The sequence below is a fragment of the Xenopus laevis genome, chromosome 9_10S (assembly GCF_017654675.1).
Source record: "Xenopus laevis strain J_2021 chromosome 9_10S, Xenopus_laevis_v10.1, whole genome shotgun sequence".
NCBI classification, from domain to species: domain Eukaryota; kingdom Metazoa; phylum Chordata; class Amphibia; order Anura; family Pipidae; genus Xenopus; species Xenopus laevis.
The window spans coordinates 1,538,656-1,566,011 of NC_054388.1; the positions used below are offsets into that span (position 1 = coordinate 1,538,656).

At 41.7% G+C, this 27,356-nt stretch overlaps 1 protein-coding gene across 2 annotated transcripts; it reads right to left on the reverse strand.

Annotated features, from left to right (window-relative positions):
- Positions 1-366: 366 nt before the first annotated feature.
- Positions 367-26,585, reverse strand: rapgefl1.S (Rap guanine nucleotide exchange factor like 1 S homeolog). Of its 2 annotated transcripts, XM_018237965.2 has the most exons (15): positions 25,251-26,577; positions 15,863-15,941; positions 15,439-15,589; positions 14,887-14,984; positions 14,272-14,387; positions 13,880-14,047; positions 12,147-12,244; positions 10,596-10,718; positions 5,853-6,031; positions 5,662-5,752; positions 5,036-5,086; positions 4,411-4,498; positions 4,012-4,076; positions 3,812-3,866; positions 367-2,371 (listed from the first exon to the last, which is right to left on the reverse strand). In XM_018237965.2, exons 1-15 carry the CDS (start codon positions 25,648-25,650, stop codon positions 2,247-2,249), a joined length of 1,887 nt encoding a protein of 628 aa, XP_018093454.1. In that variant the 5' UTR covers positions 25,651-26,577; the 3' UTR covers positions 367-2,246. The 2 variants fall into 2 exon arrangements, 1 of the variants encoding a protein (XP_018093454.1); XR_005964557.1 differs by lacking the exons at positions 367-2,371; positions 3,812-3,866 and adding an exon at positions 5,524-5,560 and having other exon boundaries at positions 4,034-4,076; positions 25,251-26,585.
- Between the last annotated feature and the right edge of the window lie 771 nt (positions 26,586-27,356).

Here is a 27,356-nt window from a genome sequence, read left to right on the forward strand (position 1 = left end):
TGCATGGTTGCTAGGGGAATTTGGACCCTAGCAACCAGACTGCTTAAATTACAAACTGGAGAGCTGCTGAATGAAAAGCTAAATGACTCAAAGACCACAAATAATAAAAACCAATTGCAAATTGACTCAATATTCCTCTCTACATCATACTAACAGTTAATGTAAAGGTGAATAACTCCTTTAAGTAAGGGTTGCAATGCTACAACACTGTCATTACAGGGGGAGAGACACCCAGCAGCAGCCATGGCCCACTCCTAGGGCAGTAAATAGAACTTACCTTGCAGTTGTAGGTGCTGCTGATCTGACACACAAACCATGATATGAACATGGCAGCAATAAGCGAGTTTTACAACAAGGAGACCAATGTCATTTAAATGCTGAGTGCTTTCTTTTATTGCCTCTCCAGTGTTTGTCCCCAGGCCTGTCTGCCTGTTAAGTGCTGAAGTTCCACCTTCTGCCATTACAAAACAAACAAAAAACAAAATAATATACAGATATAAAAACATTTAAAGGTCCCTTTCAATACAAAACCGACAGAACCGCTGCTTATTTACATTTGTTCCGTTTTTCCCCAGTGGACTCTCTCTGTCACTATGTCTGTACACTTACATCTTATATCTCTATGTACATATGTGTGTTTGTATACTGTATATACACACACACACACCTGTGGACCCTGTTTCTATGTGTGTATTAGTACAGTTATAGCGACTGTGGCTTTCCCCCCATGGCTGAACAAGAAACAGCTCAATGGGCCCCTTTAGCCTAGAGCGTCCCTATGGTGCTTCTTTAGTTGCATTTTGGCAATGTAGAATTCTCTCATAATAACATGTCCCATTGTGAAGCTGCACTAATGCAGAACTATGGGCACAAATTCATAAGATCAGTCGCAGGGCTGCGTAAGGCTCCGTGCAGTATAAACGCAAACGCAAGATAATCTGCTTGTGTAGTAGCGCATCTTCCTTGCTCCCCGCTGTGTATGTTGGCACTTTATAAATAACAAGATATGAGTAAAAATAATGTTGCTTTCTATCCACAGATCTATAGACACAAACACAAGCCTCTGGCTATAAAGAATTGTCACACGTATGTGTACCATAGTGTGAATAATGTGTCTTCTGCTTTATAGCTCAGTCGTTTCTCTCTTTCTCTCTGTATATACTTCTATATATAGATTTATAAAGTGTAATGTATGTGTTCTGTAGTCTATGACCCGTAGGGGATATATCTCCTCATTGCCCTCCCTTAGTTCCCTGATTAAGAAAATATTACAGACCAGGCTGTATGTCTCATATACTTACAATAAAATACCCCAATGCACTTAATTCATTCAACTTTACCTTCTCTTTTAACCCTTAACTCCAAGCTGTTATTTTTGTCCAAAATACAGACTTCTCAATCTGCTTCTCCTGCTGCTATATATATATATGCTATATTTGCTATATATATATATATCATATCATGTATCATCCTATAACGTTTCTATAGTGCAAGAATAGTCTACCTGTAAATCTCCAGCACTCACTTAATGGCAAAACTCAAGCAAACATAGGCAGCGCCAGCTTCCAGTGTAATGTAGCACCCAACCAGCTGGGGATGGGCAGAGGATCCTGGGAGATGTATGTCCGACATATCATTGAGAACTGAAGACCAGCAGAAGAAGTAACCTTAATGTACAAGTAATACTGCCCACCTTCAAAGCTATATAAATACCTAATCTGCACCTCTTCAAATGATGCTGGAAAATGTAGAACATATTATTAGTGTACCGTTTCCTTTGAGACAAGGGTGATGAAGGCTTTTGCTCTCAGCTTGAAGCATAGACAGTTACACCAAACTGACCAATTGCTTTGCTGCTAAGTTCACCAGCTGTCCAATGAAGAGGAAGAACTACTTAGACTTCCAATATGATAGTTGCAAACATCAAGGCACCCAAAGAAGAGCCAAACAGGTCAGGGAAGTCCAAACTGGGGGGGAAAAACTTTTGTTGCCTTTACTTCTCCTTTAAGGTGGCAGCATTAGTTTTTCAGATGATCTCCCTTTAAGAGGTAGACACATTGGTCACGCAGTCAGAAGATGGGAAGGGGGGGGCTCTCCCATCCTTAGTAAAAACAATCCAGGGCACACAGAGGATGCTGGTATGTTACTGTACAACATTGCACACACAGCATCAACATAATAGCACAGGTCCGTCTCTGGTGGGTTCTGCATGCAGAATACTGTTTGCCCACTGCCTTTTATTTCTGTCACTGGGTATTGGGCTCAAGTTTGTAGGACAACTCAAAGAGCAGGTTCTGGTTGTCGATGACTTGGAACTGGCGCACATAGGCTTTGTTTTGCAGATGAGTCGGGGAGACATCTGTATCCAGCCCTGCAGAGGGAGAGGACAGAAGAGTAGGCAGGTATGTTAGTATATAAATCAGAACACTACGGTTATCCTCCTAGTGCAGGTATATAGTATAATAATACTAGTATTAAATAACACTCCTCTCAGAGATCTCAGAGATTCAGCAACAACCACAATCATCCAGCTCCTAAATTCAAATATCATCGCTTTGGATCTATGCCACAGATTTTGTTGACATGGCAGCAAGCAGCATAGATCCAATGAGCCACTCAAATAGTTAAAGTCAATCAATGAATTTTAGTGGCCCAGCGGGTCACATGTAAAACCGTTTCTCTGTCCTGCAAGGCACACTTTAATCCAAGCACTTAATGTAGATGTAGATAAAGCTGATAGAGAATTGTGCCATTTAACAGGATCAGTATCAGGTATCAGTGACTAGAGAGAGAGAGAGAGAGAGAGGATCAGTTTTCTCAATCAATTCCAAGGATCATCTTAGACCTGAGAACAAGGGCTGCACAGCTGTCAGGTGTGAAAGGGATACAATTCTCCCATAATATCCCCTCATTGAAGGATGTGCTGTAAAATTTGCCGGAAAGCTAATGTCACAGGTAAATTTCTCTGGAAAAGCAGCAACAAAAATGCTGACCATTTTGCCAAATCAGAATCGTTATCAAAAAAAAATAAAAAATCTCATCTGAAGCTGCCAGGAAAAATTCCTTCCCAACTCCAAAGGGGACCATTGGTTAAATCAATATTGTACTAAGAGCCTTAATAGTGGTGGCGTTGTTTTTTTGTAAAGGTTTACATTTATTAAAGGTTGAATTTCGAGTTCATATTTTTTTAAAGCTCTCTTAAATTCAAATATACTCAAAATTCTGAAACTATTCTAAAAAATATATTTAAAATTCGGATGAATTTTACCGACTCAAAAACTTGAATCGAATTCGACTAAACTCGAGAAAAATCTCGAATGTCAGGAAGGCTACTAACTAACCCAATTGTTCCCTGGACCTCTCCATTGACTTATACATGAACTCGGCAGGTTTTAGGAGGCGATTAGTGAAATTCGAGTTCTTAAAGGGCCAGAGTATTCAAATTGAATAAAAACTCGAATCGTGTTTGGATAATTCATTTTCAATTTGAGAGTTTTGACCATAAAAAAATTGGAATTTTAAATTCGACGCCCTTAATAAATCTGCCCCCTACTGTAGCTGTACCTCAGGGAGTGAATTCCACAGCTTCACAGCTCTCACTGTAAATAAAAACCCCTTTCACTGACCTGTACCCCCAGGCAGTTGCATACTGAATTCTTTCTGCACTGAGTGGCTGGTTCTTCAGCACAACCAACTATATCATGTACAGTCACTCAATATAACTTTGTAAAACTGCCCATAGATCCAGCTGTTCTGTGAGACTGTGTGTTCAGCATTGCTGTTTCCTATCTATCAATTCTATAGAACTTACGTAGCTGGTTACTCCGGTATTTTCGCACCGTCCTGACTTTTTCAGCAATGGCGTGCTGCAACGAGACCAAATAATTAAGGTTATCAGTACCCGCCCCTATGAGGAGTGAAATTATTCTCATGCTGCACAGTTGTGTGCTGAGTAACGAAGAATTTCCTACAGTCAGAGAAAAACCAAAGGTACCTTGTGCCGTGACTTACCATTTTCTCTACATTCACTAGGCCGTCGATGAAGGTTTTGCTGCCCTCGTGTAAAAAAGTGAGATCTGGTGGGGGAAAAAATAGAAGAAATGAAAGAATATGTAAGATTTTAGCGGTGTCAATGTATAATTGCTCAGTGTACAGCTCTTGGATTACCCCAGTGTACAATTCCATTCCTATCTCCGTGTATAACTGTGTTTACTGATCTCATGGCACCGATTTCTATTTAGTGTCAGTGTAAAAGTTCTGTTCCACTGCAACGAAGCTCAATAGTTACCCAACCCTTGTGGAATTGGCATTTTATGCTGAGACATGATTGTGGAGTCAGAGGAATGGGAGCTGGAGAGTGAAATATATGGGAAATCTAAGGAAGCAACACTGGGTTCAGTAATGTCTCACCTTTCAGAATAAGGGGTATAAATGGAATTACAGGAGGCCGCATGCGAGACACCATCTCACGGTAGGATTTGTGATTCCTGCATGGATCCTAGGGTTAAAGAAAAACAAATATGAGACAACACTTCCCAGATGTCCTCTCACACTTCCTGCCTATGGAGACCCTCAGAACAACCTTATAGCTCCCTTTTACCCAATCTCTTGCACCCCACTTGCACTCAACAACTTTCCCTTAAACCCTCTTCAGGCCAGTATTATATTGTTACATCAAAACATTCTGCTACACCTGCATATCTTACACCAAAGACACTATTTTAGCCCTTTTATTATCATCACCATCAGAGAATCCAATCAGAGGGTGAATAAACGGTTAGTCATTATGAATAAGGTAAGTTCCCACCTGCAGAATATTGTGTGTGTGGTTCCTTTTAATGTTTGGTGTATACAGTGTGATGTGTCTGGGGAGTCTGAACCACCACTGCAGGAAATTAGAATTGTGTGGAGGTGCAGATGAGTTTTTTTTTTACATGCCCCAGACATCATTATGACTTCACCCTCTTATAATATAACCTCCCTCATATAGACAATTCCCTGATCCTCCAACACACAATCCATTCCCACTTCTTACCGTTAAATTCTCAAACTTTCGAAACAAGTTCTTAAATTTTCCTGGCAATTTCTAAGAAAGAGGAGGAAACCACAATTAGATGTTTTGCATTGGATCAAGTCAAAGCACTTTACTACCAACATCTAGAAAATGAACATACACCACAAAATGCATTGCACGAAAAACCAGTGAAGAAAAGCAGTGACTCTAAAAGATGGACAATATATTGAAAGAAGCAAGAGGCAATCTATACAGTGAAATAAGTCTGTGAGCAGATGTGCGGGGGACATAACAGCATCACACTGGGTGCATGGATTAGAATCAGAGATTTTGGGGTCAAGAATAATTCCAAGCTCAGTGCATACCAGGAGAATCAACAGGGCGATCCGAGTGCAGCAGGGATTGTGGGTGCAATTGGCTCATATAAACTATTGGGGAGTCCCTATAAACTGCATGCTGCAGAGTGAATTACACACAAACTGCATTGATATGTGCCTTTTGCTTATTACCTGACAGCGAGTATTTTCTTGCCCTGCCTATAGTACCCTAGAAGGCAACAAAGCACACACATATGTTGCAATACAAGCTGCTAATCACACAAACATTAAACAGGCAAGTCAGTGTTGCAGTCTCACATGTGCACTTACTTCCCACGTCACCCGCAGGCGGCTCACAGCTCCATTATCCAAGCCCATCACAATTGCAAAGAAGGACAGCAGGTCCTGGTTCTGTTTGCAGCTACAATTGGTAAAGTAAACATTGAAGCCCTGTGAGTTTAACCAAAGAGCAATAAAAGGTAGACACTAAATGAGATGTGTCCAGCACTCTATATACTCACATGGCGGCCGTCTTGATGAATTTCTTGAGCAGTTGTGTGCGCCGCGCTGGCCCCTCGCAGAGCAGAGTCTGTGTACTGACCCAGTGCTGCACCTCACTGCATCGCTGCAACAGAAGCTCCAGATTGGCCGTCTCCCTGCGCCCACGTTCTGGGTGAAACACGTAGTCTATAAACTCCAGCTGTGGAGACAAAAGTTGCACAGTTACAAATAGTGAACAATGAATAAAATATATGTGTGATGCTCGTAGACAGACATGGGTGTAACAAAGCTGGTTGAATATATAATGGAAAGTGTGATACCACGAACAGAAGTTGAAACAGAATGCTCGGACACACTGTTGCAGAGATATCGACACTTTTGAAAGAAATTCTTAAAGGAGAACTAAACCCTAAAAATGAATGTGGCTAAAAAATGTCCTATTTTAAATAGAGAACTTATTGCACGAGGCTAAAGTTTGAGCTTGTCAATAGCAGCAATGATCCAGGACTTCAAACTTGTCACAGGGGGTCACCATCTTGGAAAGTGTCTGTGACACTCACATGCTCAGTGGGCTCTGATTGGCTGTTGAGAAGCTAAGCTTAGGGCTCGTCACTAATTATCCAGCAGCAGAAAATGAGCTTCCCTGGCTGTAATATAAGCTGATGCTACAGGTTTGCTGATTATTCAATTCTGATGCTAATTGCACTGGTTTCTGTGCTGCCATGTAGTAATTATGTGTATTAATTACTAATCAGCCTTATATTGTGACATTTCTATTCTATGTGTACTGTATATTGTGAGTGGCTCCCTAAGCTCAGTAAGTGACAGCAGCACAGAGCATGTGAATCAGTGAATCAGCAGAAAAGAAGATGGGGAGCTACTGGGGCATCTTTGGAGACACAGATCTTTACTGCTAAAGGGCTGTGGTTGCCTTGGGCTGGTACAGAAGCACAAGACATCATGTACAACATTTCTACCTACTTCTTTAGTTAGGCTTTAGTTCTCCTTTAATGGTCTGTTTAATGTCTATTGAAAAGCACAGGCAGTTCTTGTACATGGGCAGCTGCTGTACTTTCCTCCACAAGCTGCTTCTACTCTGTTGTACCAGGACCAGTGCCAGGGTACAGGCAGCAGGCACGGGACAAACCACGGCCATTTCTCGGCACGGATCACAATACAGCAGGGGAGCAGCTTGTGCAGGAAGCAGACAGCAGATGCCATGGGGTTTAACAAGTGTTTCTATGAAAATGAAGGAGATTTGGAAAATGAGTGAAACCACCGACACATACGTATATTGGTTTAAACACCACTGCATCATGTTCTGCTTTAGAAGAAGAAGAATAACTTATATAAGGAATTGAGCAGCCTGTTGACAATGGAAGAGTCAGTGATGTTCTAAATATGAGCTTTACCAATCCTAACTCATTTTACTTTGGAAAGGGGAGCAATGACGTGTGACACTGCCCTAAGGACAGAGAGACGCTCACATTCGGGGACATTAGTCGCCCATCGACAAATCTCCTCTTCTTCGGGGCGACTAATCTCCCCCAACTGCCTCCCGCCGGGATGGAAATTTCGAGCGACTTCGGAAAACAAAGTGCTCCGAGTGCCATCCCGCCGGCGGTTTAGATTCTAGCCGGCAGGAGGCAGTTTGGGGAGATTACTCGCCTCAAAGAAGAGGAGATTTATCGCCGGACGCTTATCTCCCTGAATCTGAGCCCTAACAAGGAGTAAGGACTGATTTTTCTCTCCCAGGTGGAGGTATAAAGTCTCACAATAGGACGGATTTTATACTCTCTGCTACATTAGCTCTTAGCATGAAGGTTACATTTCATTTCATATAATCCCTTTAAGATTTACCCCCCCCCATCACCTTTTTGTTTTTAATCTGTGCATTGTCAAATCAAGCATTCCCTCCTTTATCTCTCTCTTTAAAGGGGAACTATCGAGAAAACGGAAAATGTAATATAAGCATCAGCATTCTGAAATAAGAAACTTTTTAAATACAATCAATTAAATATTCTGCATCATTTCTGAAATAATCAAGTTTATGTTCACTATTCCTCCCTCAGCATCTGTTTCTCTTCATCCTCTCTTAATACAGCAGTTGGGTGTCAGATGTTCATTGACAGTTAGATATATATTATATTATATATTATAGCAGATGAATTAGAGCTCACTCAAATAACTGATTCCAGTACAAAAAAATTTAACAAAATAACGCCTTTTGCACAAATCCTGCATGTAGAGAGACATGATGTCTGGTGAGTGAGCGTTAATTCATCTTCTAGGCAAAAGGAGCCCCCCTATAAGATATATTGGATGTAACTGTCAGTGAATATCTGACACCCAACTGCTGCATGAAGAGAGAATGAAGAGAAACAGATGCTGAGAGAGGAATAGTGAAGATAAACTTGATTATTTCAAAAACAATGGAGAATATTAAATTGATTATATTTAGAAAGTGTCTTATTTCAGTATGCTAAAGCTTATATTACATTTTCATTTTGGCGATAGTTCCCCTTTAAGATTTTTGGTGTGACAAATTGCACTGGAAAACTGATCCCTAAATTTGGAAAGGAAAAAAGCAAACCCTATGTTGTGCACAAGGGTGCAGGTTGGGGGGTGGTTATATTTTGCTCCTCCCCATGTGTCTAGTGGGTGTTTTCAGTTGAAACCTACCTGGGAGATTTGGTCGGACCTCCATTAGCTCATGACAAGGTTACACATACAGAGGGCTTTTTAAAGGACAAGAAAGGGTAAAATGCCATTACAGCTCATGTTCCCATTCAAATGGAATAATGCTTGGACAAACCTATGTAACCTATTTAAGCTGCATATTGCATTTGGCTCATTTTAGCCCTTTTTTATCCTAACCAGGTTGGTTTCTCTGCCATATTGCACAGAGTTGCAGAGAGCAGCTATTTATAATAAGATTGACATGAAAGCAGCTGTAGTACATAAAAAAAGAAGACAACATTTGGGTAACCATAGAAACTGGAGCATGCAGCAGCCTTTTATAGGTTCCCAGGACAAGAAAAAAAAAAAAAATCAAAGCTCTGGTAAGAGATGGAATATGTAACTATGTTTATATGACTGTACAATGTACAGGTAAGCACATGCCATAAGGAATCAATACAAATTTCATCCCGGTAGAACTGAATCTGGATCCTAATTTGCATATGCAAATTAGAGGCAGGGAGAAAAATCGTGTGACTTTTTGTTTTCCCCTTCCCACCTCTGATGTGAATATGCAAATTAGGATTCAGAATCTGTATTTGGACGAATCTATCGCGAAGGATTCGGGGGGTCGGCCGAATCCAAAATAGTGGATTTGGTGCAGCCATAATTTTAATGCAAATGTGACAACAGTATCAAGTATTTCCTGCTGGGGAGGAATATGATGCGGTAATCTGGGAAACCTGGAGAACATGAAAACTGCAAAAATGTAACATTGAGGAATTCTCAGATATCTTTGTAACTATTTCTAAGAAAAAATATAAAGTGCAAGTGACCGCAGTATCATTTCATCTATACTCTCCTATAAATAAAAGTACATTAGACCATGCAAAGATATTACTAGCAGGTTGCAGTACAGGTATGGAATCTGTTAACTGGAAACCCGTTATCCAGAAAGCTCTGAATTATGGAAATGTCATCTCCAATAAGCCTCATTTTATCAAAATAATACAGATTTGTAAAAATGATTTCCTTTTTCTGTGTAATAATAAAACAGTCGCTTGTACTTGATCCCAACTAAGATATAATTAATCCTTATTGGAAGCAAAACCAGCCTATTGGCTTTATTTCATGTTTATATGATTTTCTAGGTATTCTAGGTATTCTGGATAATAGGTCCCATACCTGTACAAGCAAATGATGAATTAGTTATGGGTGCACCCTGTCGTGAAACCTAAAACACAGACATAAATAAATAAATACATGTAGGTGTGACAAATATAAGTTGTGCGACCACAACTGTATAAACACTGGTCATAGAATGTTACCGTTAAAATCCACCATGAATTGGGCCATTCCTGAGTATATATTACAACATGGATGGCCATATTTATTATTCATGTCATATGGTAGAAGTCCTACTGCTTTGTCAGTAATATAAAGTTATTAAAGCCTTGTAACTCATAGCAACCAATCAGCTGTTACCATTTACTGACAACTATTTCAAAGCAAGCACCTGATTGGTTGCTATTGGTTACTAGGCATTTATTTCCAGATACCAAGAGAACTGCTAATGGAGAAGGTGGGCAACTGCAGATGACTATAGAAATTAGTTTTCCGAACAGAACCAAGAATCTACCAGCTCACAGGTTTGTCATTAGTTGTTGAAAGAAAAATAAAAAAGAAAGTCTGCTGAAAGAAGTAATTGTTGCTTGTTTTCAGTTGATAGATTTACAAGATTTGAGGAAGCCAAAGGCTCATTAACAGGAGATTTTTTTAGATAAGTGATACGTTTGGCCATGCAATTACCATGTTGTTAGCAGGGTGGAGCAATTTAACAATTTCCTTAGACTGGAATACTCCTAGAAATGTGCACTTTAATGGCAACTGCTAATAAAGATCTATATTGTTATAATTGCTTTGTTATTCATGTCTATGAACAACCTTTAGAATAGGTGGAATTCATAGGTGGAATATATCTGGGGTAATGTTGATCTACCATTTTCATCTGAACAAAAACAAGTGAATACATGACTATTTTTTATGGTTACAAACACAGTTAGGTTTGTTCTTTATACACTCACCTCATGCACACAGCTGAAAAGTTCCCAGTGGAAAGAGCTCAGTTGATTGGCCAAATCTTCTGCCTCAATCCTGTGAATATGGGAGTCTTCTGGAGGCAGCTGCACCTCCTCTGGCAGTGGAACCTGGGAGAATCATGCCATTTATATCTATGTAGCAAACTACAGCATTATCACTGATGCCAAAGAGAATAGATTTTAGGCTGTCTGGCAATATATCCATCTTATACACAATCCAAGGAGAATAAAGGTGGCCATAGACGCACAGATAATATTGTATGAAACTCATTTTCGTACGATATTCGGTGCGTGTATGGTGGGAAAAGAGCCGACCGATATCGGCAGAAGACTTGGATATCGGTCAGCTCGTCGGCCAAACATCGGCCATAGTTTTAGTGCTGAATCGTCAGATACAGGTAGAATTCTATTGTTTCTACCTGTATATCCGACGATTCAGCTCTGCACATGTGTATTGAAACAAACAATCTTTTTTGGAAACATCTTTTCCAAGAAAGATCATAATTTTTACATCTATGGCCACCTTAAGGCAAACCTCTGGCTTTCTTGTCAACCAGTGTTTAAAAACACAAGTTCATGTAAAGAGTGCTACTTCAAAATGATCCATCCCCTAAAAAGAAAATGTTCCCAAACACTCCCAAATCCCACAGTCAAAAAAGGCTCTGCAGTGCTCGGGAATCTTCAGAGACCACCCTGATTCTACCAAAGCCCTAATGGGTAATCTGCACCCTTGAAATCCCAAGTATATAAAGACTTAGCCAGACTCCTGGAGCATTAGAAGTGGTGCAGCTAAAAACAAAAAAAAAAGTGCTGCGTGTAACGTAACCTAGTAAAACTTATAAAACTTGTGCATGTTTGGGTACCCCAGGGTTAAGTGTAAAGGGGTTGTACACCTTCCAAACACTTTTTTCAAGTTCAGTTGTTTTCAAATTGTTCACCTTAAACAACGACTTTTTTTAAATTTTCCATCTTTTTTTTTTTTTGGGCGTTTTCCCAAAATTAAAGTTTAATGTTCTTGTCTCTAGTGTTTCAGTCTGGCAGCTCAGTGATTCAGAATTCTGTTACAAGTTGCTAAATATAGTTGATACAATTAGTTGATACAATAAGTTCATACATTTCTCAACAGTATCTGTGGATTATCAACTATTGTTTCAATTCTAACGACAGCCTTTAATGAAACTCAGGGATACTGCTCAGCAGGGACAAACACAAGAAATGTATCAACTAAATGTATCAATTTAGAACAGTTAAAGAGTCGGCGACCCCCCCCCCGAGCAGCTTTAGAAGGTGAAAAATTAAACTTTACACTTCAATATTAGAAAAACGGTCACAAATAGAAAGTGGTTGGATCTTTCTGAAATCAATTGAACTGAAAAAAGTGTTTGATGGTGAACAACCCCTTTAAAACTCAAAAACTCACATTAGAATAAATCTGTGCCATAGGATTTAGCCTGATCCTACTGCAAAAAGTTTGTATTCAGTCAAAATCCCTAGTTACTAGTATGACAGCTTCCAGGTGAAGGTGAAAATACTCACCAAAGAGCGCAGCTCCTCCCGATTGCAGGCAAACAAGTGACTGTTAATCCCCAGAGTGGTGAAGATACAACCATCATCTGGCTTCAGCAGGACTTTGTCTGAGAAGAAAGGACACTTAAATAGAGCACCCATATAAATAGTGACAGATTAACATGAAAGAAACCCAAACTGTGCCACTAGACACTGACAGACATCAGTCACAGACTCCCTTGAGCTAGTAGTGGAAATAAGCAAGAAAAAAAATAATTTCTTCAAATGAACAGGTTTAGCGTCTCCTCTTATTATCAGATTATTGTCACATACACAGACATAGGAAGCATTTGTGTAAAATGAATTTCTTTTATTTTCTCCTTCACACTGACAAACAGCTTTCCTCTTTCCGTTCAGCATACTGTCAGACTTGGACTTATACTAACACTCTGACCCAGATTCCCTCTCATGTTCATTGTACTGAAAGTCCCTTGATAACTTATGCATTCTTGCTTGTAGTTGTAGAAATATATCAATGTATGTACGTGTACAAATATACACTGAACACCACTTGCCTTTGCCAACAGAACAGAAACTGCAAGTGTTTCAGTGGTCCTTATAATGATTGTCGTTTCTTCATACTGGATGCTTTAGGTTTGATATTTTTGTATATCAAAATGTTATTTATTGTTCTAGTTAAGAACTAGGAAACAACTTTGCAGTGGGCCTGGAACATAGTTATTAAAGGAACAGTAACACCAAAAATATCATGTAGTGTTGCCCTGCACTGGTAAAACTGATGTGTTTGCTTCAGAAACACTATTATAGTTCATATAAACAAGCTGCTGTGGAGCAATGGCGGAAATTGAAAAACGGCTATATGGCACAGGTTAACTAATGGATAAAAGATAACACATTAGACAGACAGAGGTAATCTGCTATCTGATGTGTAACCTGCGCCTTTTCTCCTTTGAATGGCTGCCCCCATTGCTACACAGCAGCTTATTTATATAAACAATAGTAGTGTTTCTTAAGCAAACACAGCCGTTTTACCAGTGCAGGGCAACTCTGCATTATGTTTTCATTACTTTTAAAGGGGAAGGAAACCTAGTCGGCGCAAACCTCCCAACCCCCCACCCCAAGATCGCGTGGAAGAAGATTACGTCTGTGAACTCCCTGGACTGGACCTGCGCAGAAGGGTAAGTAACAAGTTAGGGACATTTCCCCAGCGGGACGGGTAGGCCAGGGGGGAGGAGGGAGGGTGGGCAACAAACGGGTGGGGGGGGGGGTTTTGCGCTGACTAGGTTTCCTTCCCCTTTAAGACACTTTTATTTTTTGACGTTACTGTTCCTTTAAGGGTATACTCTAAAGGTGGGCTGATTCACAGGATCTGGGGGTCTAGCAGTGGGATAATGTACATGTGTACGACTACAGCCCTGTTGTTCTGTTTACAAGACCTGTCAGCAGAACAGCAAGAAGTGAATTGGAGCTGTGGTTCCTTTCCACTTAAATAATCATCAATCCAGGATCACTAGATTATGGTGTAGACTTGCCAAACATGCCCAGGCACTACGGCTGAAATCAGCCAAACTGCACAACCAAATCTAAGCATATCTGGGAAGCTTTACATACACAGTTTTGCCAGTTGTGTAATTATCCCAACATGGAAAGTGTATCTGATTAAACATTTTGGACAGTCAATCCCCTGTTCCTCATACTAACAAGGAAGAGCCACGTCCCCTTTTATTGCCACTTTCACTTGCCTCCAGCACTAGTCACAGCCACCAAGATGAGGGGCTCCTCTCTCTGTCCCTGTTCTTCAGAATACTGCAGTTTCTCAGAAACAGAACTCAGGATATCAGAGACCGTAGCAGAAAGTCGGCTCCTAATTGTAACGTACGAGTGATCGGGCATGTAGACCCTGCAAAAAACTGGCACAAAGAAGGGGCAAAGGGAATCAGGAGAATGTTATTAGATAATGTCAGGGAATACAAAAAGTGTGCCCAGCTCTATAACCCATAGCATAAGCAGATGTTTATGATCAGCTGCCAAATGGTTACTAAATCAAAAGTAAACCATTTATTACATTACCCTCATAGACGGTTAACTTGGAAAACAGATGTAGAAAATACATGGAGTAGTGGACCGTACTTACTCTCGTCTGAACCCCTGAATGCTACCCGTGGCTGCAGGCAGGAGTCAATCCTGCGGAAATGGCGGAAGAGAGGTTTGACTTGCTTTGAGCACTGAGTGGCACTGTCATCTGTAAGCCTGTAGAAGGGAAGGTGGTGATAAGTATATAGCAGTATGAGTGAGTACGGATCGCTTTTTTTGTTTTCCCAAGCCAGTAAGCTGTATCAGCCAAGCAGCCATTGGTATTTTTAGTCTAGTAGTTGAAAGCAAATGTCCAGCTACTTGCCATGAGTTAGTAAACATTTGCAACAGGAATTCCAGTGAATGCTTGTATATATATATAAATTATATCCTTATAAACGGTGAGTTCTGATGTCATCAGTTATAAACGGTGAGTTCTGATGTCATTTCTGTCACATGACTCACTAAAATTTGTGTATTATAATAAATAAAGTACCCCCAGTTGCAAAATATCCCTCGGAGTTCCATGACCTGTATAAAAACACTCGGCCTTGTGTTTTTATATGGTCCTGAAACTCCTCGGTAACTTATAATATCCTTATATTTTACAAGAGGGGCTACTTTATTCACTATATAATATGCATGTAATATGCCACCTGAGAATAGGATATGTCACCTGAGCTCGGCACTTTCCACAAGCCTGTGCAAGCGGATGACGCTCCCCTCCAGTTGTGGGAAATTCGGGGCATCCCTCATCACCAACACATAGAAATCCTAAAAGGCAATTCAAAAAAAAATGTTATGAGACACAGTCAGGGAATTTCATCATCTACATTCTGCCAAGCAATACCCTTTGTATAAGGGCTACTAGTGGCAGCCATATGTCATACAATAAATAGTTTATTAGTGTCATTGTTTCATTGCTATTGTGATCGTCACCTGGTTACCAGTCCTGAAACAATGACAAGTTAAGGGAACGCTGCTAGTTGTGTTTTTGTTCTTTCTGCTTAGGCCACAACTGCCATATTTACTACTATTTACTGATGACAAATAATAATAAATGGATAGGACTAATGTGAAAATCTTCTATTATACATATATCTCTCCATGTATCCTTATGCAAACAAGTTTACAATGCCCCCCCCATGCCTGGTGATGTATGCCAATGTTTTGCATCCAGAGCGATGTGCTTCCCAGTTTTATGATACCACGCAGAGCCACGACTAACCTTGATTAGCTGAAACGTCCTCTCCTCCTCCTGCAGAGCGTCCTTGTAAATATCCAGCAGGTGTAAAAGGGATGAGAGTACAGCCTGCTTCTTCTGAAGAGGGTCGCTCGCTTCCCACGTCGGAGTCGTGTATCGGCTGCAGCCGCAGAAAGTGCCATTGTTAAGGAAAGCAGACATGATGCCAGCAGCAGAGCTTTGGATTTTGGGAAAATAAGACTCAAGGATGTGTTTTACACGGAACTGACATACAGGGTTTTGGCACAAGGGAATATGTGTGGCCTGTAATCATTATCAGCTACAGAATTCAATTGTGCATCATTCTAACAAAACACATAAACGCATTCATGTGACATATCAGGCACGCCAAACCTATGCGTGCCTGGCGGGGCGCTACAGGAAGAACGTCAGCCTTTCAAAAGGATATTACTGCTGTAATTGGAGGAGGAGCTCGTCTGTCGGCATAAACAGCATGTGCGTGAGGATAAAGTCGTCCAGGGCCAATTCTGGCAAAATGGAATAACAGACAGGGAAAGGTGAATGTAAAGTATGGGGGGAGGTGGGAAAAATAGGGTTAAGAGAGAAACATAATTCACACACATATATATATATATATATATATATATATATATATATATATATATATATATATATATATATATATATATATATATAATACACAAAAGCCATGAATATCTTGTAAATTATATCCTTATAAACGGTGAGTTCTGATGTCATCAGTTATAAATGGTGAGTTCTGATGTCATCAGTTATAAACGGTGAGTTCTGATGTCACATGACTCACTGAAACGTGTGTATTATAATAAATAAAGTACCCCCAGTTGCAAAATATGAGGATATTAGAAGTTACCTCGGAGTTCCATGTCCTGTATAAAAACACTCGGCCTTTGGCCTCGTACTTTTATATGGTCATGAAACTCCTCGGTAACTTATAATATCCTTCTAATTTACAAGAGGGGGTACTTTATTCACTATATATTATCCAGCCCTGTTCACACATAGTAGGGGTGATTTAATAACATGGGTGCAACAGTGCACCATTGCAGTTAACCAATAGCAACACATCAGCAATTTTGTTTTGAAGATACTACAAAATGAAAGAAAACATCTGATTGGTTAGTAAGGGTAACTGCCCTGGTGTTGCGCCTATAAGTGACTATAGCAAAAGTGTGGTCTTCTCTTTCCGCTGTTCCTGCCAACGCCTGCCTCCTCCGGCACAAAACAGAGTCTTTCCCTACAAAGAATGCGGCACACTCCTTGATCTTGAAGTTAAGAAACATGAGGTGTGTACATATGGGCTGCCATGTGCCCTGATGTGTCCCAATAGCAGAGACGCACCCAATACAGATCTCTACAGAACAACACAGGATTCCTACACATTCCATGCTGAGTCCATCACTACAATGTCTGGAAGGCATAGGAAAACCATTGGCTAGGGCCAAACGTTGCTGATCCGTTCCTCCGCTGCTGCTTTTCCTGCGCACACGAATACGATGCCTCGGCTCAGGTGCAGTCCAACACGGCGGATTTCGGCACCGGGAGATTTTGAATTTTGCTCCAAATTCACGGTGTCTGCCTGCACCTGAGCCACGGCAATGTATTCAGGTGCACAGTAGTGTAGAAAAGTGGATCCTCTGCAGGCCAAGATCTGCAACGTCTAGCCTATACCAGTAAAGCAATCAATCCCATTAGACAAAAGCCATGATGCCCAATAGGTGTCCTTATTATGCTCCAATAGTAAAATGTGGCGTTGCCCACCTCAATCATAGGCCAATGCACACATAACATTTCACTGCTGACTTATTGTATCTGTATTGAGACATGCGCAATGCCCACTGTGCCTTCTGTCATTGACATATATGAAAAGTATATGCTGGTATAGCCAAAATATGCCCCGCAGAGAGAAGCTATGCATGCAATGAGCCTAGTGAGAATATATTGCACTAAATTGCAACACACAAAGAATTGCATAGAAACCAGTAGCTACCACGTCACTTGTCAGGATACAAAAAAAAAACTACTTTGGGAAAATCCCACCCAAAAAACAATTGATCCTTTGCAGTAGAACTCTACTCCGTATCTCTGAGAACATCTCATATAAAGCTGTGCCTGTCTGAGCCTGCCTCTCATTTCCTACGTGCAACAGTTGCACCGACACTGCCTGATATTCCATCTTACAGTAAGGATCCAGAAAGTCAAAATACAACCAACGGAAATCATCCCAGCCCACCTAATAACACTCTAACATACTCATGCTCGCCCCCTCCAATGACATCATAGCAGCCAATCTGGGCTAGTTAAGGCGAGTAAAGCTGGCCATAGACGCAAAGATCCGATCGTACGAATCAACGTACGATCGGACTTTCCCATCTCCCGACCCTCCACTAACCATTCAGATCAAAGTCTTTACCATTCCGATCAAATAGAACAGATGAGCCAATGTTCTGCCCCTGACAGCAATCGTATGATACTTATGTCTCACAACACTGGTGACAGTCTCCCTCTGAAAATCGTACGATCGGCAATACACGCAGAGATATTATCGGTAGGCGACAGAATTTTTCTAACCTGTCCGATCGACCAAATGACCAATCTCCGACGGACAAAAAATGTTGGGACTCTCCACACATGGTCCGAAAATCGTACGAATCCACGATTCGTACGATCGGATCTTTGCGTCTATGGCCAGCTTAAGACTGATGGCACACCCAGAGATTAGCCGCCTGTGATACATTTCCTCGTATGTGGACCACTAATCTTCTAGAAATGCTTTGCCATCACTGATAAAGTGAATAGCTGGTGGTAAAACATATGTGGCACTTAGTTTGTCCAGAGTTGGACAAAGTTTCTTGGTGTCGGGGCAAGGATAGAATCAACGAGTCCAGAGGGGTTTTTAAACCTGCCCACCTGTATGTAGCTCTTCCAATCACATGCAGCTCCACATACAGAGCCGTGCAATTCGCTGTACCCCATTTTAGCACAAAGACTTCTGGGGCCACAAGGTGTATTCCCGGCAAAACACATGACTCTTTGCACCTGTTTTTTTTGTTTTTTACATATTGCACCTGGAACTTGAGCCCAGCGTTCGTCTGTTCACACCCAGGATTACTCAACTACATGGTTGTAAATAAAAATATAGTCCCTCCCACCTCTCTGTTAATGGCATGATACAATTAACTGAGCTTCCATGTTACACAGCTGCAACAGAAACAATTCTAGCACTCCCTCTTTACCAAGTCAGCTATATTGGTTTAATTTAGAGGGCTCAACAGCTTCTAGGGCTTTGCATAGGGAATATATATACTATATATGGTTTTATGTTTGTCTTTAGCTGGTGGCTGTTGAGATCTTTGCCTAAGAAGAAGGCCTTCATTTTGACCCTTTATAAAGACTTACTAAGATCTCGTCTCAAGTATACAGCGCTGTTTTGGGGCTCTAGCTAATGGGAAGAATATTACTGAGCTGGAAAAATGTGCAAAGATAATGAAACATCTCACATAATATATTAGGTAATGATGAAAGACTCTCATGATTGGTGGGTGGGGTGATGGTTAGCAAGCATTGTGGCTTTTGGTGGGCATCCTAAACCCAATTCTCCGCATAATTTTATCACTACAGGGGTCAGTGATTTAGGGAGAAACTGGGGCTCACTTTGCAGTGTTGTGTCCTTACCTTCGACTTAATTTCAGTTGTTATAATAATACCAGGCAGAATATATTATGTAAATACTCCTTTTAAGTCTCGGGTCAAGTCTAGTGTTGGGAAGGTAACGCTTTTGTGTATCTTTCCAAAATCTTCTAACATTGTATTTTATATTTGCACTGTTCTTTTGCAAATAGATCTGGCTTGCTCTATAGCTACATTAAGTTTGGCTTCATAAATGGATGTAATAATTAATAGTTTCCCTCGATTGCTCATTGTGTTTCACTGTGCCATTGGGATTCATTAGAATCTATCCCTGCCAAATCCATGGGTAGCGTTTCTACATTCGATCCAGTAAAGTGTGGTTCTGTCATTCACACTAATGCCGTCTGCCTTGACTATTTTATCTTCTACAGATCTACGTAATGCGTCTCTGCATGTCATACTCTCTATGTTAAAACTTTAATTATGGAAAAACCTGGGGCTGCCACAGCCTGTCTAACACTGCAGAATTCATTAATAAAAACAAAAATATGCCCGTCTGTCTGTCCCAGCAATAAAGGGGGTCGTCCAAGCTTCTACACAAATAACCTATCAGCCAGATAATCAGCAGTCAGTAAATGACTTTATGTGATCGTTGTCTGGGCCTGTCCCTGATACTCAGTAGTTAGGATATCACCGTAGAGTTCACACGAGTGCATCAGTGCATGCAATGCGATGGAGTGATGGGGTTAAATACCACCCTCTTTTCAAGTGCATTTGGAAGAATAATCACAACTGCTGCCTACGCACGCACGTCCTTAGCAGGGAATGAATAGAAGGCCGGGTTATATAGTGCAAGGGGAGGGAAGTTAGTACATAAAGGCAATTAGACTATGTTGCTAATGTGAGCAACAGTGACTACCTGTCCTCTTCTATCTATGTGCCGTGTACAGCTGTAAAAGAAAAACGAGGTGTGTGGCAAGGGCCCAGTTTCTATGGCTATTTATATGCTCTTCCCTTATCAAATAAGGCAGCAATTCCCATCTATGACTCAGCTCACCAAACCCCAGGTGAAACTGATGTATGTAGAACAATAGCAGCGGTAACAAAGTGGCAGGTGGCGTTGGTGAAATATTTCTTCGACTACGAAAAACATCAACAACATGAAGTATGAATAAACTGTAAATGATATCCTTATAAACGGTGCTTATTGATGTCATCAGTTAGAAGAAGTGCCTAGTGATGTCATTAAGTCCCATGACTTGCTGATACTTGTGTAGTGTCATAATAATGTGCCCCCTGTTGTAAAATATGAGGATATCAGAAGTCACCTTGGCGTTCCATGACCCGTATAAAAGGCCACATGCTTTTATATGGTCATGGAACCCCAAGGTGATTTTATAATCCAATCCATATATTATATATATCAATATATTCCATATATTATATATCCATAACAGGGGGGCACATCATTTACTATATAAACAGTGCTTAGTGATGCCATACATTATAATTGGGGTTAAGTGATTTAATCTGTGTTACACAACTCACTGAAACATGTGCCTTATAAATAATCATGTATAATAATTGTAAAATATGAGGATATTAGAGTCTTCTCGGAGTTCCAATACCAATATAAGCACTCGAGCATTTATATCCTCAGTGACTTCTTATATTGTTATATTTTACAGTAATTCTGATAAATTTGTAGCTTTGTTATTTCAGTGGGGAGCCTAAACACTGGTAGAAAACCACTGGTAGAATTTCATCTACAAATTAGTGAATATTCTCCCTGGCTAAACAATAAACACTTAATAAGGTCAGAGAGTAAAGAGGCGTAAGTGCAACAGGTGGGCTGGAGAGATATTCACAAGGGCAAATTCTACTGATAGGGGTAAATATGTTTATGTGTAGTGGGGATGGTAATAATAACCAGATCTGTCTTTTGGATAGTCGCTTTATCATGTTGCAATGAGCAGAACAAACTATTCTCATAGTTAATGAAGTCAAGTGGTAGGAATAGGTGATCCGCTACTCCTCACGTACATACAGTCACCTTCGTTAAAGTGTCCAGCTCCAGAAGCTTCTATAGAGGACATGAATATAATAAATCCCATAAGGCTGCATTTGTTGTTGTTCAGTTGTGCCTGACACTTGTGCCATGATCCAATGGGCTGTCTGCCAGCAACAGTCCTTCTGAGCTCCGGCTACTTCATAATTATGACCTCAGTGGTATTGTATAAATAACTATTTCCCTTTGGTCCTCAATCTTTCCTAGCAGCAACGTGCCTTCTCATTATGTGGCATAAGAGAAAGCAGCACTTAAAAAACACAATTTACTCATCCTCTGGACATTTCTTTTTTACTGTTTGCAGAATAGGACAGACTATGGCATATGTGGAGATTTCCAACCCTACCTACAGTCATTAGGCAATGCTCCTTGAATAAAAGGGTAGACATCTTCCGAGGAGAACTCAATCTTAATTTGAATTCGACTGAATTTAAATTTTATACTGAAAATTAAAAACCCGCTACAATTTGGCCACATTCTTTCGATGACAGTGGCTCTATACGGCCCTGTTCACACCCCTCGTTATTAAAGACAACATCCCAAGGCATTCAGACATCATCTTCACCTTGTTGCTTAGAACAAGACTGGCTATAAAGTTTGGGCTAACCAGTCTGAGAAACAATTGCCGCTTATGCAAGGCTCTTAACTCCATTTAGAAAAACATATTGGGATAATCAAAGATGAAAGAATGGGGCTGTTTAAATGTATAATTATATCCTGACATGCCTGCTGTGAAGCCCTTTACAAGGTCAAGATTTGAAGCCACAGCTATTACTGCTGAACTTTGATGAGCAAAAGATATGAATATGGAGTAGTCAACTCTTATCTATTATTCATCTACATTCTCTACTGGAGAACATCTAGTAGGTTGCAAAATGCAGCTCAAAAGGAATCAATGTTTCCGTCTGAAGTTAAGCAGCAATTTTTGTGTCAGGAACGATAATTCTCAGACCACCAGAAAGCCAATTAGCAGGGTTTAGCTGACTGCATATTAAATGTGGTTAAACTGTATTAATTCTTATTATTGTTGAGATTATATTGTGTTTTTTAGTGAAGCCTAGTCATAATCATTTGCCCAGCTCTCTCCAAGTTCAGACCCAAGGAGATATTGGATACTCCATCCATGTAACCACTACAAGCATTTGGAAACAATGACAGAATAATGTGATAATCACAGGGTTTGAATGAATGTATAATCAATAATCAAACCATAGTTAGATATAACATGCTTTGATGAATTAACCATACCTAAAGGTGCCAAGCGTGGAATTCCAAAAATAACCAGAGAGATAACATGCTCTGATTCAATAAATAGCCATTCTTCAAGGTGTCATGCTCTGAACCCAAAAAATAACTAAACCGAGAGGTTTTACGCTCTGAATCACTGAAATAATCAAACCTAGAGCTGACATGCTCCAAATACCAGAAATAATTAAACCATTTGTTTAAAACAGTTGCTATAAGGTGAATTCTAAAGAAAAAAAAAAAAAACAAAGATGCCATGTCAGACAAGAGAAGTCATCCCTAATCCCCAACAAGGAGCATTATTGGGTTTAATGGCATGTTAGCTTTACATCAGGGTAAAGAGGGCAAGGAGGCCAATTCTGCTATCCACTGGTCACTCTTTGGGCAGATTTCTTTATTCATTCATACCTGGCCTAAATGTGCAGCAACCTTGTAATTTTAAGTATACACCTCAGATATGTCGGATCCATTGCTTTGCTGTAAAACTTTGGCTCCCAGCAAACAAACAGCAGCTGAAGTTGTACAAACATTTGCCTCCATTAAGGTGGCCATAAGCATGGAGATTTTAGCTGTCAGTTTGGGTCCTTTAGACCCAAGGCTTATCTGCCTGTGTATAGGACCTTCCAATGGTCTCCCCAACTGATATCTGGCCCAAAATTGTAGAAATATCGATGGGACAGGAATTGTTTCCCCCTGCAATCAAGGACCGCATCGGCTAGTTGATGTGGTCCTAGTCCCATTAATGCCTATTCCAATCGATGTAATCCTAGGCCAAATGATCAAATTAGCTCAATATTGCCCTGCCATTGGGGGAAAGATCTGCTTTGGCGACCTCGCCATACGCTGCCCATACCCTGCCACCTCTCATTTGTTAAAAAAAAGATAAACAGGTGGATCTGGGTTTAATATGGCCACACAAACTAGGCCAAATTGGGCCAATCCAATGGCCTGGGGGGTAACAATAGGATCATACAGAGTCCTCATTGAATGGGAAGTTCAAACCTGCCCGTTATATCTGCATCATTTCAGCCAGATATCAGTTGTGCAGGCCAATCATGGTCCCACACAGCCAGAAGGACTGAGTCAGCAGCTTTTATTGGCCCATGTATGGCCACTTTTAAGCTTAGCTGTTCTGAAATCCACCAATTAGCCTTCATGATATAGAAGATTCTAGAGGTTATTAGGCCCATTAATTCTCACATCATTAGTCCTATAAATCATTAGGTTTGCCATGCCTAGAATACATATTGGGAAGTGATCAAACAGATCAATCAAAGCTTCTGTACATGAACTCCATAATCCTGTGTGCCTCAGAACCCAAAATATAAGACCAATGTAGAATTGCTCAGCATCCCTTTCTCAACCCATGCCTAGAAGAACAATGATAAATGCCCTGTCTGAGTCCATTCCTCGAGAAGAAGCATGATGGTCAATGTGGCTAAATCAGAGAAACGAATATTTAATCTAAGGCTACAGAAACAGCAACCTTCATATAACAGCACCTAATGTAGGAGACTGAAACTATAAAGAGAAGAACTGCTATATGTAGGAGACTAGAACTAGAAGTGAGTCTCAACATCTCTGAATTAGTCAGCTCTAAAGCTGGCCATACAGGGGCCGGTAAAAGCTTCCGACAGACCAAGTTGACATTTTATCGGCCCGTGTATGTGGCCCTCCGACTGGCTTCCCCGATCGATATCTGGCCATGTCGATCGGGCAGGGTTAAAATCCTGTCGGATCGCATCTGTTCGTTGATGCAGTCCTGCAATCTGATCGCCTGCATTGCCTACATTATGATCGGATCATTGGGCCCTAGGGCACACAATTGGATCAGCCCGATATCGCCCACCTCAGTGTGGGCATATCGGGGAGAGATCCCCTTGTTTGGTGATCTCTACGTGTATGGCCAGCTTAACAGTGTGGTGCCAATCACAGATGACCAAATGCATATCAATGTTATGAAGGTAAAATTCCTAGTCAAGAATGGTGATGCTCAGTTATCTACTCAACCACACCTAGGCACGTGGCCTCACAATCTCTGATGATCTCACCAGACAGGTCTTGGCTTTAACATTATTGCAATATATCCTTCACTTTTAAGGTCCAAGAGGCCCCAGGGTTCAGCATTTAAAACGTAACCAAATTGTATACCTAGGGAGGTGAGGAACATCAACCATTTAAAAATAAATACTGGCTTGAAATGGCTTTCATAGAACAGTTTACCCTCGCCAGGTACCTCATACTAAAAGTGGCCTCCTATAACCCTGCCTTGTACAGCCAAAGTATATTACCCAAGGCTTCCTTCACTGCTCCTGTTGTCATCACTTGTTATTACTGCAGCTGTTTATGTGCAGTCAGAGATGATTTATATGTCAATCGCTAGTGCTGAAAAATAGGTGCTAGACCTCAAATACACTAGACACAGTATACAGTTTTTAGGTAAAGCCTCTGTTGCACCTATAAAAAGAAAAACAACCCTTGTCGCTGTTCAATTAAAATAAGAAATCAATGAGACGAGTGAAAATGCAAATACACATGGAAAGGCTCGTGTCTGACTTAATGATCCTTAAAAATGCCTCGTTCAGCATCTCTGGCCTAGTCAGCTCCAGAAATGCAAAGTGCTCCTTGGAGATGATGGCCGTGCTAGTAACAACCCTAGTGCTGGCTCAACATATCTTGAATTAGTTAGAGATGCTGAACACTGCATGGCCATCACCTGACAGGACCTGCAGCAGGTGCCAAACGATTTACCTTAGGATCTACGTTTTGGTTTCAAGCAGTATTTGCATAAGCGATGCTAGTGCTAAACGTCGCCACGTTCCCAGATGTTGGTGACAACAGGGCCTCCTCTTACCTGCTGCTTCGTTTAGCCTAGGTGCACTCAGTAGCTGCTCCAGAACCCTCCCCAGCAGAGCCTCAGGGGTATCAGGGGCAAGCAGGGGACCAGGAGGAGAAAGTGTCCAGCCTACAGACCCTGGTGGTGGGGTGAGGGGTTCAGAGGGAGACAGTTCATCTGAAGAAAAAGAAAGAGGGGAACGAAGTCCATCTGGCAGGTCGAGACAGTCGTGGGATGTCGGTGGGGGCGGTGGTCCACCTGATGGATCTTCTGCACATCGTTCTCCTTCAGACGAGTCCCCGGGAGTGTCCCTCAGGAAAGAAGGGAGGATTTTGGAGACGCTCTGCCGCCTGTGCAGGTGTCGGGGTCCGGACAGATGAGAGCTTTGCTTTTTCAAGAATTTTTCCAGAGGTTTCATTTTGCCGGGGTCGACGGCGAGGGGGCAGAGCCCCCCCAAGATGGATAAGGCCTAATAAAAGATGCAACTTGCTGGGGCCCTACAGGGGGGAGTGGGGAGACCACAGGAAAATGGGGGTCCCCTCAGCATGGAAATAATGGCACAAGGGCAAATATTTCAGGGGGTGTCGTGGCTCCTTGTCCAATAGAAACGTTTAGTCTATCGGCTCCTCCTCCCCCTCCTCCTCACCCCCGAGACAAGGCGCAAAGGATAAAGATTCCCACAGAGAGGGGAGAGATGGGGCTTCCCCGGACACAGGCTCAGTCAGGGGACGTTTTATAGGACAGACTCGTGTCCCCCGTGACTCTCCCTCCAGCCGCACAGTGTCCGTGTCTCGGTGTCCAGAGTCGCGCGTCGGTGCGATTTTCACCTGACAGACAATTTTCCCTCCGGCTCCTCCCTCTTTCCTCAGAGCACGCGTTTGTTCCCGCCCCCAGTGTATTCAGCCTCTCTCTGTGCCTCGGCCCCGCCCCTCTCCCGCTTTTCTTTCCCTGTTTTCTCGTTTCCCAGAACAGAGAGAGGGAGGAGGAGGGAGTGGGTTGGAAGGAGGAGGGGGTGATGCTGAGCCGGTGGCACAGACTAATGGTGTGAGGAGACTCGTATTATCCCCCCGGCACTAGAGTTGAATGGAATAGGCTGTAGAGCTACTGGTGGAAGCCCCTGACTCCGCAATGAGAGCGAGTGTGTGAGAGACAAGGAGCGCGCGCCTTTCTCTCTCCTCACACCTCTGGCTCCGCCCACTACATTTACCTGTTTGTCTCCCACACGCGCCGAGAGATCCCCCCAAATATCTGCTGTCCCTCACCCCTCAACCCATTCCCTCCATTGCTTGTCTCTTGCCTCCTTCTCCTGGGGAATCACAATATGTGTAAGTGTCCCTCACAGATCTCCCCATCCCCTTCTTTCCCCCCCCCATTGCTTTGCTCTTGTACTTTCCCTCACAGGAGTGGGAATCACCTCAGTCTGTCCTGCTCCTGGAGTATTATCCACACATATCTACACCTATGGAAATACCCCATTACCCAGGGCCCGTTTACCTCACAGATCGACCCTTCTCAGTCTCCTTCATTCCCTCCATTGTTTGGTTCTTCCCCTCACAGGAGTGGGGATCACCTCAGCATCACATGCGATATTCACACATATAGAAATGGCCCTGACACAGGGCCCCTTTACCTCAAACATCTACCCTTCTCCTTCTTTTCCCCTAGGCCCTGGCACTCCAAGTACAATAAGGCCCAAACAGCCCACCAATTAGTTATTTTCAATGGCATCTTACAGCAGCCATTCTGGCATTTGCCAGAACCCACAGTCTGGGCCTGATTCCCCCGACTGCTTGGCTCTTGTACTTTCCCTCACAGGAGTGGGAATCACCTCAGCCTGGAGTTTCAGCACTAGCTGATGATACAATTAGTACAGGTCATTAGAGGAAGAAGCACAGGAAGCCATAAAAGGGGAGAATAGCTGTCCGAGAAAAATCTCTACCGGGGCGACTAAAGCTGGCCATAGACGCAAAGATCCAATCGTTTGAATTCTCGAATAATCGGACTTCCCCATCTCCAGACCTGCCACTAACCTTTCAGATCAAATAAAGTAGTAAAAGAACAGATCAGCCGATGTTCTGCCCCTACAGCAATTGTACGAAAGTTATGTCCGACAAATGCTAGTGA

Bases quoted from the DNA above. Each gene is read 5' to 3' on its own strand.
- rapgefl1.S (XM_018237965.2), bottom strand. From the start codon at position 25,650: ATGAAACCTCTGGAAAAATTCTTGAAAAAGCAAAGCTCTCATCTGTCC. The intron at 14,048-14,271 runs GTAAGTACGGTC...TCTTTGTGCCAG, and splicing joins ATTCAGGGGTTCAGACGAGA to TTTTTTGCAGGGTCTACATG. The intron at 12,245-13,879 runs GCAAGTGAAAGT...CTTTCTTCTCAG, and splicing joins GGCTGTGACTAGTGCTGGAG to ACAAAGTCCTGCTGAAGCCA.